At 37.1% G+C, this 12,108-nt stretch overlaps 1 protein-coding gene across 5 annotated transcripts in view; it reads right to left on the reverse strand.

Annotated features, from left to right (window-relative positions):
* Positions 1 to 12,108, reverse strand: part of DGKB (diacylglycerol kinase beta) — a 527,029-nt gene that overhangs the window by 356,221 nt on the left and 158,700 nt on the right. For all 5 annotated transcript variants that reach the window (XM_081146772.1, XM_081146768.1, XM_081146770.1 and 2 more), the window contains 3 exons: positions 3,665 to 3,782; positions 1,013 to 1,101; positions 814 to 930 (listed from right to left, as the gene is read on the reverse strand). In XM_081146772.1, coding sequence (XP_081002898.1) covers positions 814 to 930; positions 1,013 to 1,101; positions 3,665 to 3,782 — 324 coding nt within the window. The remainder of the gene's footprint in view (positions 1 to 813; positions 931 to 1,012; positions 1,102 to 3,664; positions 3,783 to 12,108) is intronic.

Raw genomic sequence — 12,108 nt, forward strand, 5'->3', positions numbered from 1 at the left:
AGCTACCATCTAACAACTGCATTTATTCCAGAGGTTATTTGAAGTTGGCTTTAACAACCGTGCAAACCAGGTCAAGTCTTAAAGTTTCCCAGGAAAGACCAACTTCCCTCTTCCTTTTCAGCTGTCAATTGTCAAGACCACAAATGAGTTTACATCTCTATCTTTTATCCCTCAACTTATGATTGTACTGAAGAAAGAAGGCAACTGCGTGTTGTAAAGAAGAGACAGGTGAGTTCTTAGAAGCATCAAGAACTAAATGCGAGCCCACTTGCCTCTCTACCTAGCCACGTGGTCAAGAGGTCAGTTTGCTTAGCTTTCCTTGGTCTTACCATCTTTACTATATAATTAAGATTTTGTGCCACATTGTTCATTTTTCTACCCTTTTCAAGCCCAGAGATTCTGAGATTAAACTAAATTTACATGTGTAAAACAGAAAACTCTACCATAATAGGGTTGTGGAGTAGAGGGACAGCTGAACACCATCCAATCAGTATCCCATGCTCATTGCCCATGCCTCTCCTAGGACTCTGGTTACTTTCCTGATAATTCTTATGGCTCTATGGATCACAACTTGAAAACTGTATGATGGTATTATCTCTAAAGTTGTCACCAGCTCTAAAATCCAGGATTCTATGAAGACAAGTCTAACTCCGACCCTCATCCATTTGGGAGCCAGATAAAACAAGAAGCTTCCATGGTTTTATGCTTAGTCTGAAGTCAGGGTGCTCTTCGAGGGGTAGACTCTTGGAGAATATGAGAATACGGTCTTCAAAGCAAGCGAATTCTAGAGATTTGTTTTCCAGTGTTACTCACTGTGATATGACACCAAACACAATGCAGTCCTGTCAGGCCCTGGTAACATTTGACAGTTTTATGGCACTTATCACACTTGGTTGGGCAGTTGCCTTCAACCCAATAATGGTGCATGACCTAGAACAGAACAAGAGTGGGGTTGTAAGAGGAGGCTCCCATAAACACCACCCTCAGAAAGCCAGCGCTGCCACACACTTACATCAGTGTTCTTCTTGGACTTCACATAGGTCTTGATGCAAGAAGGAGGTGCTCTAGCCACACAGCGCTCATGCACTGTGTACTTACAAACTGCAACGAGACATGAACACAAATTCAGAACTCATCCTGGTCCTGATTGCAGTTTTATAGGGAAAGAATGACATTAACAGAATCTCATTTCATATCCACTGCTCCCTAATCAATCCAATCAGCCACATCAAGGGAAAGTCCAAGTCGACTGTTTTTGCCATGGAATACAAAAGACCAATTAGCACAGGAAATATTATGCATGTGAAAAAACAAGACTCCTCTATCATGGCATAGCAGGAAATGCTTAATTAAATCAGAACTCCCTCAAATTTTTCACAATCACTTCCAGATGACAAAAATATTAAAGACAAATTGATGACTGCCAAATGGCTTGGTGTCATTTGCTAGAAAAGGAGATCTATATTTTACAAAGTATAGGCATGAGAGCAGCTGGCAGGCATGGGAATAAAAGCCCATGAGTTTATGCTATTTGGTCTATTGATTTATCTAAACCTTAAATGGCTGGTTAGTCTATTTCCAGAGAATAGATTTCATCATCTATGCCAGGCCTTTAGGGACAGCTCATCACTTGTTTGTCATGATGGCACTGTTTGTCCAAAAGGAACAACTTTTGCTAGGCAGCATGTGATAAAAACATATACACAAATGCAAACATTTCTACTTATATGCAAATGTGTATCTATACACATGCAAACATATATATGTATGTGTGTATACATGTAAATTTGATGTAAAACCAAGATATATCTGTCATTGGCATCTTCAAATTATTTCATAGCTTGGTTTTGAAAATAACTTAGGGTCATATGCAGGTGTTCTTTTAATCAAAAAACAATTAAGAGTTCTAAATGCATTAATATATAGAATAAAAATTAAATCTAAAACAACCATGTAGCCCTCTTAACAAAACAAACAAAACTAACCACTGCTTACATTAGAATGAAAAACTCTAAATCCACATGATATTTATATAGCAAAACTTTTCCATATTATCCACAATTGTGATTTCCTTTGGCACCACTGAGGAAGAAAACACACTTTTTCCTCTCCCATATTGACAATAATGTTAAGGTATTGCATTTGCCACACTAATCACTTAAAATTTGTGAGCAAAAATTCTCACTATATAACCACTCTCACCTTATTAGAAAGATTTTACTTCTTATGCTCCCATCAATAAAACCTACCATGAAAAATTATTTTTCTTAAAAATAATAGAACTTTGGCCCCTCTGGCATGGCTCAGTGGTTCAGCATAGACCTGCAGGCCTGGAGGTCACAGTTTGGTTCCTAGTCAGGGAACATGCCCTGGTTTGGGGCTTGATCCCCAGTAGGGGCCATGCAGGAAGCAGCCAATCAATGACTCTCTCTCATCCTTGATGTTTCTGTCTCTCTCTCCCTCTCCCTTTCTCTCTCTGAAATCAATAAAAACATATTTTTAAAAAAATACTAGAACTTTAAAAACAAAGTACTTCTCCTATACATGGAGAATGTTCTAGTGAAACAAGCCTTTCAAATGTAACCATCAGAAACTGCCCTCTAAAGTCAACATCTGGCAATTTCATGTAATTTATTAAAATCCTTAAATGTGAAATCACTTAAACATGGCACTGAAATGTGTTTTTTAACATCAAACAATACTTCTGAGACAAAGTCAATTCCCAAATATACTACCAAAGAAGCTGCTCACTGAAAATAATACCTGAAAATGACATATTGTGTGGAAGCCAAGTAGGAAATTCAATTTAATATAAATACACAAAAATGGGATGTGTTTAATAAAATTGACAGTTTCACAGCAGAAAAAATGTAGATGGACAAACTGCTGGACCAAGACAACTTCGCCCTTTGTGAGGAGAACACAATATCCCCCCTGTTTTAACAGCGGTATCAGGAAAGGTAAAGTTTCTCAGGCCTACATGGTATAGATTGAAAAATACTTAAGTGACTTATAAATTAATTGTAAAGTAAACTATTAGAAAATGAAAATTGCAACAATAAATGTACTGAAATGAAAATACTGGCCACACAACTCGTAAGCTGGCAAGGCTCTGGGTTCCAATACCCATTAATTGCATGGGGAAGAGACTCTTCATAATAGCACTAAAAATAATGTGCCTGAGTTGGAAGATTAGTTTGCATTTCTTGTGATTTCTTAATTTGAATACAAATTGACAGTCATTTAATTCAACTGTTTTTTAAAAGACCTGAAGGAACTGGCTCGTTATGAGAAGCCCATGTGAATAAAGCAGCTACGTTAGGAAGAAAAAGGGGATAAATCTGTGTTAGATATAAATAAGAGAAACTAGAGGCAATTGTTATCATCATCTCAGTAGAAATGGAAACAACAAATAGATTAAACTACAGTGGAAAGACAAGGGCCAGCGGGTTGGAAAATGTCCTCTTTTCTAAGTGAGGGTTTTCCAAGACTGAAGAAAGTTAACAGGAGAGTGACCTAACCATGCGGAGAGGGAAGAGCGAGCGGTGGTGGCAGGAAGGGTCAGGGTCACCCCGAGGCCTCCGTCTACAGACAGGACCGTTCCGTGTGTGTCAGCCTCCCCTCCCCGAGGGTGCGGGGAGAGTGGGGCAGGGCAGATACTCACAGGAGCAGCAGAGGCCCTGCTTCCCCACCCCGATGAGCATGTTCAGGCAGAGGTTGCAGTAGGCGGGCTTGTTGAAGTGCTTGAGCCTCCACACGTGCTGGCCGTCATCCTTCACGTTCTGCGGGAGGCAAGGGACACAGATTGCACTCGGGAAGTAAACAGGACAGTGGTGGCGGCCGGCGACATTCAGAGCGGGCCTGAAGCACGCGATGGCAATCTGTTCCTTCACCCCCGGCTTTCCCAAGGTCGCCGCAGGGTCCAGAGAAACACATGTGCTCTGGTGGAAGGAGATCCTGCCAACAAGTCTCAGGCTACAGCAACCCACAGATTCTTGTCTAATGTCAGCGGTTCGACAGCATGTCCCCAACCCGAGGGACGTGTCTGCCTCGACGTTGAATACGTTATCCTAAGCCCAATTCTATAGACGAGTAAATGAATAAAGAAAGAGAAAAAGGGTGAAAGCTTGGAAAGAAGATGTTAACCCTTGCTTAGCAGTTGGGATTTGCACAAAAGATGAAGGATGGGATGACAAGGAATGACACTTAAAGGTCAGCTACTGGTGCTATTTTAAGGCTTCAGTTGGGAATTCCTTCCATATTACAGTTTATATAAATATACTTTTATATGTCTCCACTAGTAACTTTTTAAAATTAAACTTTTTTAACGACCTAAATTGAAATAATCATTTTGTTTCCTCTTTTTTGGTAAAATATGGATAATTTTAATCTCATAGAAAGGTAGTCAAATATTAACACTGCATTACTATACTTATTTATAACGATCACTATAGTTATTTGCCACAATAAAACCTTAAGTTTAAATTAATTCACATGTTTGCAGAACAGCTGCAATTATTATTTATTTTTCTAAGTAAAACTCTATATAATATCACAATAGCTACTTCACTAATAGGTATTTAATCACATCTGCATTGTTTAAGATTAAAGTAAAATTAAATAATGATGCATGCTTATGACTGCCCTGAGCTCCTTTGAAAGTTTAAATGTATTAAATGAACTTATTGCATATCATCACTTTGTTACCATTATTTTCTCATTAACATCTAGTCCTTATATGTTATTCACCAAATTATATCAAATTAAATTAATTTTAGACGTCATTTATTGGTATTCTATCAAAACTATTATAAGTCATAATTGACCAAGTTGTAGTATTTCTTAGAATGCATTCACCTGGTCATTTTTTTTTTTTAAATATATCTTTATTGATTTGAGAGAGAGGAAAGGAGAGGGAGAGAGAGAGATAGAAACATCAATGATGAGAGAGTCATTGATCAAGCCCGCAACCCGGGCATGTGCCCTGACCAGGAATCGAACCCCGATCGCCTGGATCCCAGGTTGACGCTCAACCGCTGAGCCACGCCTGGCCGGGCTCACCTAGTCATTTTTTGAGCATGTGCTGGGGCACATACTAATTCTATAGTAGTGGAACAATGTAAGCGATCATCTTGTTTCTCTTTATTAAAAGATGTTAATAATGTTTCCTAACCATTTTTTTCTTACTCCCAGTCAAGAGATACACCACCAGATTTGTAGAACCAGATTAGATCCATAGTAACTAATTCTTACATTAGAACCAGAAATGTCAAATTTGCATCGTAATATGAAACATTAGTGGAAATGCTTCCTGGGAGATAATTCTCCATGGGTCTCTTAAATTTCTGCACATTTTGTAAGCAGAAGACTGTCCTTTTTTCCAGGCTATCTTTTCGAAGATATTTGAATAGCAAACAGCTTTAGACAACACAGCTATGTATCCCCTCAGAGCAGAGGGTGGGTAAAATAAAAATCCAGTAAAATAAAAATCTCTCCCATCTCAGCAAAGATTAAGCAGGTTTGTTGACGGCACATTATAAAAACTTCAGTTTCCCTCTGACAAGGTTTCAAGCTCTGACGGTCTGCACAGGAATCACCTGGGTCGCACTTTGTCACCCTTCTGAGACCCCGTGGGCTCCGAGGACTGGCTCGGGCATGGAGCTCCTGTTTGCTTCGTTTCTCTGACCCAGGAGTCTCATGTCCTCGGCCAGCATCCAGAATGAAACCGGCAAGGTAACTTGTTAATTTGTAAATCAGCTAAATTTCAGACCCCTTCACAGTTCTGGACCGTGCTCCGATTCATTTTCTTGACAAATGAGAAACAAGCTCTCAACAACAGCAATTATGCAGACGGTGTCATGGAGAGGACTTCAGAAGACAGAAGTGTTTTAATTTTCTTCCAAAACTTATGAAATAGGCTTTGTAGGGATTTCTGGATCCAGCTCTTGTTTGTTTGAGTCATAAGATTTCTAGTATGTTTATTATATGAATAGAATGCGTTGTATAACTGTTGAACGTTGCTATATTTTCCAAACTATTTTTTAAATTTCTGTTCCTTCAAATAAGAATAAAACATCCTGATGTGAGAAGTTCATGTAATGGGGTTGTTAATTTTTAAAAAAACATACTGATAAAGTTAACAGTTTAATGCTTAAAAATATTTTTAAGCTGAAAAGAAGGAAAAATCCAATTTTGATATGTATTGCTGTTCTGATAATCCTTGTCATTTTATTTTTTAAGTGATTGTCCATTACATGTGAATTAGCCTCATCTGTTGAAGAGCACATATGGACTAAGTTAGCTGGCATTTCCCTTATCAAAAATAAACAAGTCTGAGCGTGGGTGTTCTGTCAATCAGAACACTTAGCCATGTTACAGGCTGCAAGTGATGTACAAATCCATTACCCGGACAGAAAATGCTTTACCAAAAAACAAATTAAATAGCTTTATAGCTCTTAGCCGGATGTATTGCCAAAATATGCAAAAGATGAAATATGTATGTGACTTCAAGAGAAGAAATTGGAACCAGGAGCCAACTGCTTCTCAGCAGTGCGAATTATACTCCAACTCTCCATATTTTCATGTCTTGTCTTGTTTGTCTTATTAAGATTGTAAACTTGGTGGGGGAGGAGGAGAATCTGTCCCTTGCTCTGTTCTATCAGCCAGTTGAGCATGTTCCTATTAGTCCTTCTGTTGCCAATAAATATTTATTGTCAGAGAAAGGAATTCGTTTTCATAGGAAAGACATGGGGAGGAAATGTGGATGGCTTGATTCCTGGCCTCCTCTGAAAATGTGGATAAGCCAATTCACCTCTCTTCTTATTTTCCTCTCTAATAAAATGAAAGTACCCACTTTTCTCCCCCAGGCCGTGGTGTGAGCTTTCATTATAAAATATCTGTGAAGTCAGTTTAGTTCCTTAGAAGACTGGTGTTATATAAACAGCAAATATGATTAACGTTGTTGGGTTGAGTTGTGTAACATTCCAAAGTTTCAGCCTAAAGATTTCAGAAGGATGTTTGCAGGTTTACCATACTTTATTTCATAAAAATTTTGTTCCCATAGTTTTTTCATAAAAATGTATTCCTGATATTTAGAAAGTATTGTACTTTTTTAATGAAGCAGTTCAGCTACGTGTTTACAACAGAGATATAAAACCTAGGAAGTTTACGTGGAGAAACTCTGGGGTCTTCCTCTCCTTTTAATCCCCTAGATGTCAAAAAGAGGTTTCAAAGGGGAAAATGTCCTTTGGAATTTTTGAAACCTATTTTAGTATCAGCGGTGATATCTAAAGTTTCAGGGGGTTTTTCCCCCTGAACACATAAAATCAAGATCACATATAGTGTTCATCTGAACTAGGACTATTATAAATAATATCATATTTTTAAAGACCTCAAGGAGACATTTCACTGAGGTCACAGCCAAAATGATCCTATCCTCCCACACCTAGCTATATCCTGTTTCAACTGACTTCAGTTATAACATATAGAAGAGCTAGTGTTGCAAATTGATTCCAACTCATTAAATAATAAGCACCATTAAATTACCTTACTTTCCTAGAAATATGAAAGAAACTTCTCCTTTAGACTAAATGATAAGCTCTATCAGACCTGGGCAAAGGGAATGCAGGGAAAAGTTTTAAAATTCTGACTGGAGTTGCAATCAGCTCCTTATCTGCATATCACACTGTCTGAAGTCAGGCTCAGACCCTGCCATCCTCGAGGTTCAAATGCAAACTCAACGGGGTGCACTCCCGTAGTCATTCCCACTGAATGACTTAATCTGGAATCTCAAGGACTGTTGAATTTATCCAGTTTCCTAATTCCTTTCTAGATTGAGCAATGTATGAACAGAAGAACAACATTTCAACCAAATTTAATTTTATAAATAGAGTATAAAACATTAGTTTTCCAAATACAGCTTAGAAGACAGCATCTCCTACCCCACATCACACTAAAAAATTTCACCAGGGATCACATTTCATCCGCAATCAAGAGGCAAGCCAAATGATTACTTTTACTGTATAGAGTCAGGCAAAAAAAAAAAAAAAAAAAAAAGGGTCCTAAAACATTTCAATCAATGGCAAAGCTTAAACTACCTATAGGGATTAAAGACCAGGATTCTGTGAGCACATAAGTGAAATCAAAATATATATCCCATTCTAAAATCAGACAGATCAGATGTGAGCACAAAAATTCAAGATTAAGACCTTAAGGTAGCTTTATTTCAAGCAAGGCTCCTATTTAAATATGTATTCCTATTTATATAATAATACAATTTTAGAAATTTTGCTTGAAAAATCTAGTAAAAACCTAAGACTACAGGTTTCAGGAATTTAAGCATTATTATCTTCTTTTTCTAGGAAAAGGAATGTCTGTACTGAAAGAATATTAGAAGAGAAGGGATATTCTTGACTAACGTCTCTTTGTCTATCCAGAATGACTGGCAGGGAAAACATGAGCTAGTTAAAAACAGAGTCAGGGGAAAGACCGACTTGATGAAGTTCACTGTTACCCTGCCCTCTCTTCATTACTCCTCATGTCTTTCTGGGGGTTTCTAATTGAGCTAAAATAAAAGGTATTCGATTCCTTTCTCCTAAATGGCTAAAATCAAATTTAAAGTCTTCGTGTTTGTAATATGAGAGATTAGTGATAGGATAAATAGGGGTCAGCAAACTCTGGCCCTTGGGGCAAATCTGACCATCCGCCTGGTTTTGTAAGTAAAGTTTCCCTGGAGCACAGTCTTGCTCTTTCATTTGTGCAGTGTCTGGGATTGCTTTTGCTCTTCCCTGTAGAACTAAGCAGGCGCAACAGAGACCTATGTCCCAAAAAGCCGAAATTATTATCTAACTGTCCCTTTACAAAGTTTGCCAATCGCTAGAGCAGTTTCTTACTAGACACAGTTATTTTTTAAAGTTCATTCAAATTTGAGATAATCTTAAAAATAATTTTTCTCAATGAGGCAAATACCAAAGAAAGAATAAGTCTCAGGTATAAATTTTTATTGTAATCAAAATTGCATATGCCGCCCAAACTCCCTATTTTCCATCGGATCTAAGAGGCTGTACCACTTCATGTTGGGTATCATTAAGTGTGACGAACTTCTTGTAAAAGAAAGGAAATGACTCTTCCTCTCTATCGGTAGATATAGACATGTTCCAATAAACTACATTGCTGATTTTGGCACTGACAGCTATTATTTAAAATAGAGTAGCTTTTAAAATTCGTCTAATGGCCCGGCCGGGCTTGGCTCAGCAGTTGAGCATCGACCTAGGATCCAAGAGATTGTGGTTCGATTCCCCATCAGGGCACATGCCTGGGTTTTGGGCTCAGTCCCCAGTCGGGGGCGTGCAGGAGGCAGCCGATCAATGACTCTCTCATCATTGATGCTTCAACTCTCTCCCTCTCCCTTCCTCTCTCTGAAGTCAATAAACATATTTCTTTTTTTAAAAAAATTGTTTAATGGAGAAAAATAAACTACAATAAAAATCACAGCTGCTCTGCCTTATATTAGAAGTGAGGATTGCTCTCCCAGGACAATATTCTTATCTGTGTAATTTAGCTAGTACACCAGTCACTTTGAAATACACTGTGGGATTTAACATGCACTGTCAATTAGAATCTACTCCCTAAACGCATAATTGACAACAGACAAGAATATATAGAACAACATAACAAGACGGGCCCCACAATAAATGGCTAAGTTCAACCAAAGCTTCTAGAGTTCCAATTTGATAAGCAAAATTGCATTGGGGGGGGGGGGGCGGGCGGGACTTGAGGGAAATGTCACCATGAATCAAATTCTCTATATGTAATAACATAGCACATTAACTGCCTACAGAAAGTAAAATAAATCTCAATTCCAAAAAAAAAAGGTCCTCAGCACTAGTTGTCACTGTGTCATTCCTGCTTTGTAAAAACACCATGTTTTGGACTGTTTCTAACAAATAGATGCTCTGTTTTGTGATCATAATTACATGGCCTATGCAGTTTTATTAAATAAAAAATTAAAATATTATTGGCCCATTTTTTAAAAAATATAAAGAATATTACTCTTAGAATTTTTCTGTGCAGGGGAAAATTGACTCTCGGTTGTTGACTTACAAATTTTAAACAATGTAGCCCTGCCATCTAGTGGCCAACACTGGGAATACAGCTGCAGAGCACATTTGGTTACTTTGAAACCCTAAATTGATTTTTCCTATTAAGCTCCCAAAACGCAGTATCTTGGTACTAAAAACATAAAATACAAATGTAATAACATGATTATAAAGGAAATTATGTATCATAAGTAACCTGATGAACACTAATGGCAAATAACTGTCATTCAGTTGAAATAAAGTTACTGCTATACTAGAAACCGATAAGGTACTGTATATTTGTTTAAAATATTTTGAGTTAAATCCATAGAGATTATGGACCATATTTACCCATGCCATTTTCATAACTTCACAAATATCTGTATTTATGAATCAAATTGAAATTAGTAGTTTCCAAAGGAAAACATCTTTTCAAAATCTTTCTGTGATATTTCAAGTATAGAGAGCTTAGTCTTCATTTACTTTTCTGTCCAATCCCCTGACTACCAAAAGGCTTAGTCACTCATTCCTGCATCTTCTCTCATTCCCTCATACTAGAATTTCCATCAATGTTTAGAATAATAAACAAAATTTTAGCTTTAAAAATATAAAATTCCCTCTAGGGAACCATTATTATTAGAACTTCTTGACTAGTCACTTGGCAACTATTTTTCAGTATGAGTAGACACTAAGCCTTAAACTGTTAACATTGTCAATTTTCTTTCTGTTTTCTCCCAATAGCCTGATTTCATATGTTTTATCCAAAGGTATATCAAACAATTAAACTAATATTTATAATACAGAGAAATATAATTAATTATTAGAAAAATTGCTAGTTATGTATAAAAAAATCAGATATAAGATTAAATTACCTACTTTAAGGATAATTTCCTATATATCATCCATTAGCAATTTTTCTTTTCCTTCCTCTGATCATGTAAAATCCCACAGACCTCATAAAGGGTTAAGATTAACCTGAATGTAAAAGAATTTGAAGATCCAGGTGTAAAAGGGACAAATGCTACTGTCCAAAGTCCATTTATATATTCTTAAACCCATAAGTGAATATGTATAAACACATTTGTATGCACTTTCACGTTTTACACACAGACTGTAAGATTTCTTGAGATTGGCTTTTAAAGTTTTTGGTATATTGCATATCTGTGGTATAGTCCTGAATCCACAAGATTATTATTGCTGGTAATAAGAAGTGTGAAGAGTGTTGGAATCAGCAGCAAAGTGGTGGACACTATGCTCTTGTATCTCAAAAACTCTCAATATTCTACGTGTCATGGTGCTTTCCATTAGAAATGCTCTTTGAATCTAAGCATACATTTTACATGATCATATTATAGTTAATTCTTGTTTGACCATTAATGCTAAAAACAAAAATCTAGTATTGGGTTGGGTGTTTTGACTCTTACTGAAATTCATATCAAGTCTGGGGAGCAAGATTTGGTTTCAAAGTGCCTATCATATCACAGTTTTAATTTAGGTTATCTATTTTATTCCCCTAAACCAGTATTTAATTACCACTGGAGGCACTGATAAAAGAAAACTTTTGACAGGCTTGATACAAAAGCCTCGCTGATCTGCTCACAGGTAAGAAAAAAGTTGCATGTGTGTGTCTGTGTGTGTGTGTGTAGCTTCTTAACCACATCGATGTATAATTGGCTCCTCCAAGTACTACTTATCAACTAAATATGTTGTCTTCATAGGGAGAAGAAATATTGGTATGGGATGGAGAACCACAGAATGCAGTAATTTAGGGTTTCTTGCACTAGATAAAATGAAATAGTCAATGATGTTTACAAACCAGATTATACCTTAAATAGAGGGAAAAAAGAGAGGCGTGACCTGTTATGACAACTTGCTATATAGGGAGTTACTGTTAAAATGCACTGGAGCATACTTATTAAAAGGTCCAGGCACTTACCACATGCTTACTGGTAGAAAATAGCCTGATCAAGTTATTATCAAATGTACACTAGAGAACTCCACTGCCTTACCACAAGGCTCCCCCCGGTGTAAA

This window comes from Miniopterus schreibersii (genome assembly GCF_964146895.1).
Source record: "Miniopterus schreibersii genome assembly, chromosome: 9".
Taxonomy (NCBI): Eukaryota; Metazoa; Chordata; class Mammalia; order Chiroptera; family Miniopteridae; genus Miniopterus; species Miniopterus schreibersii.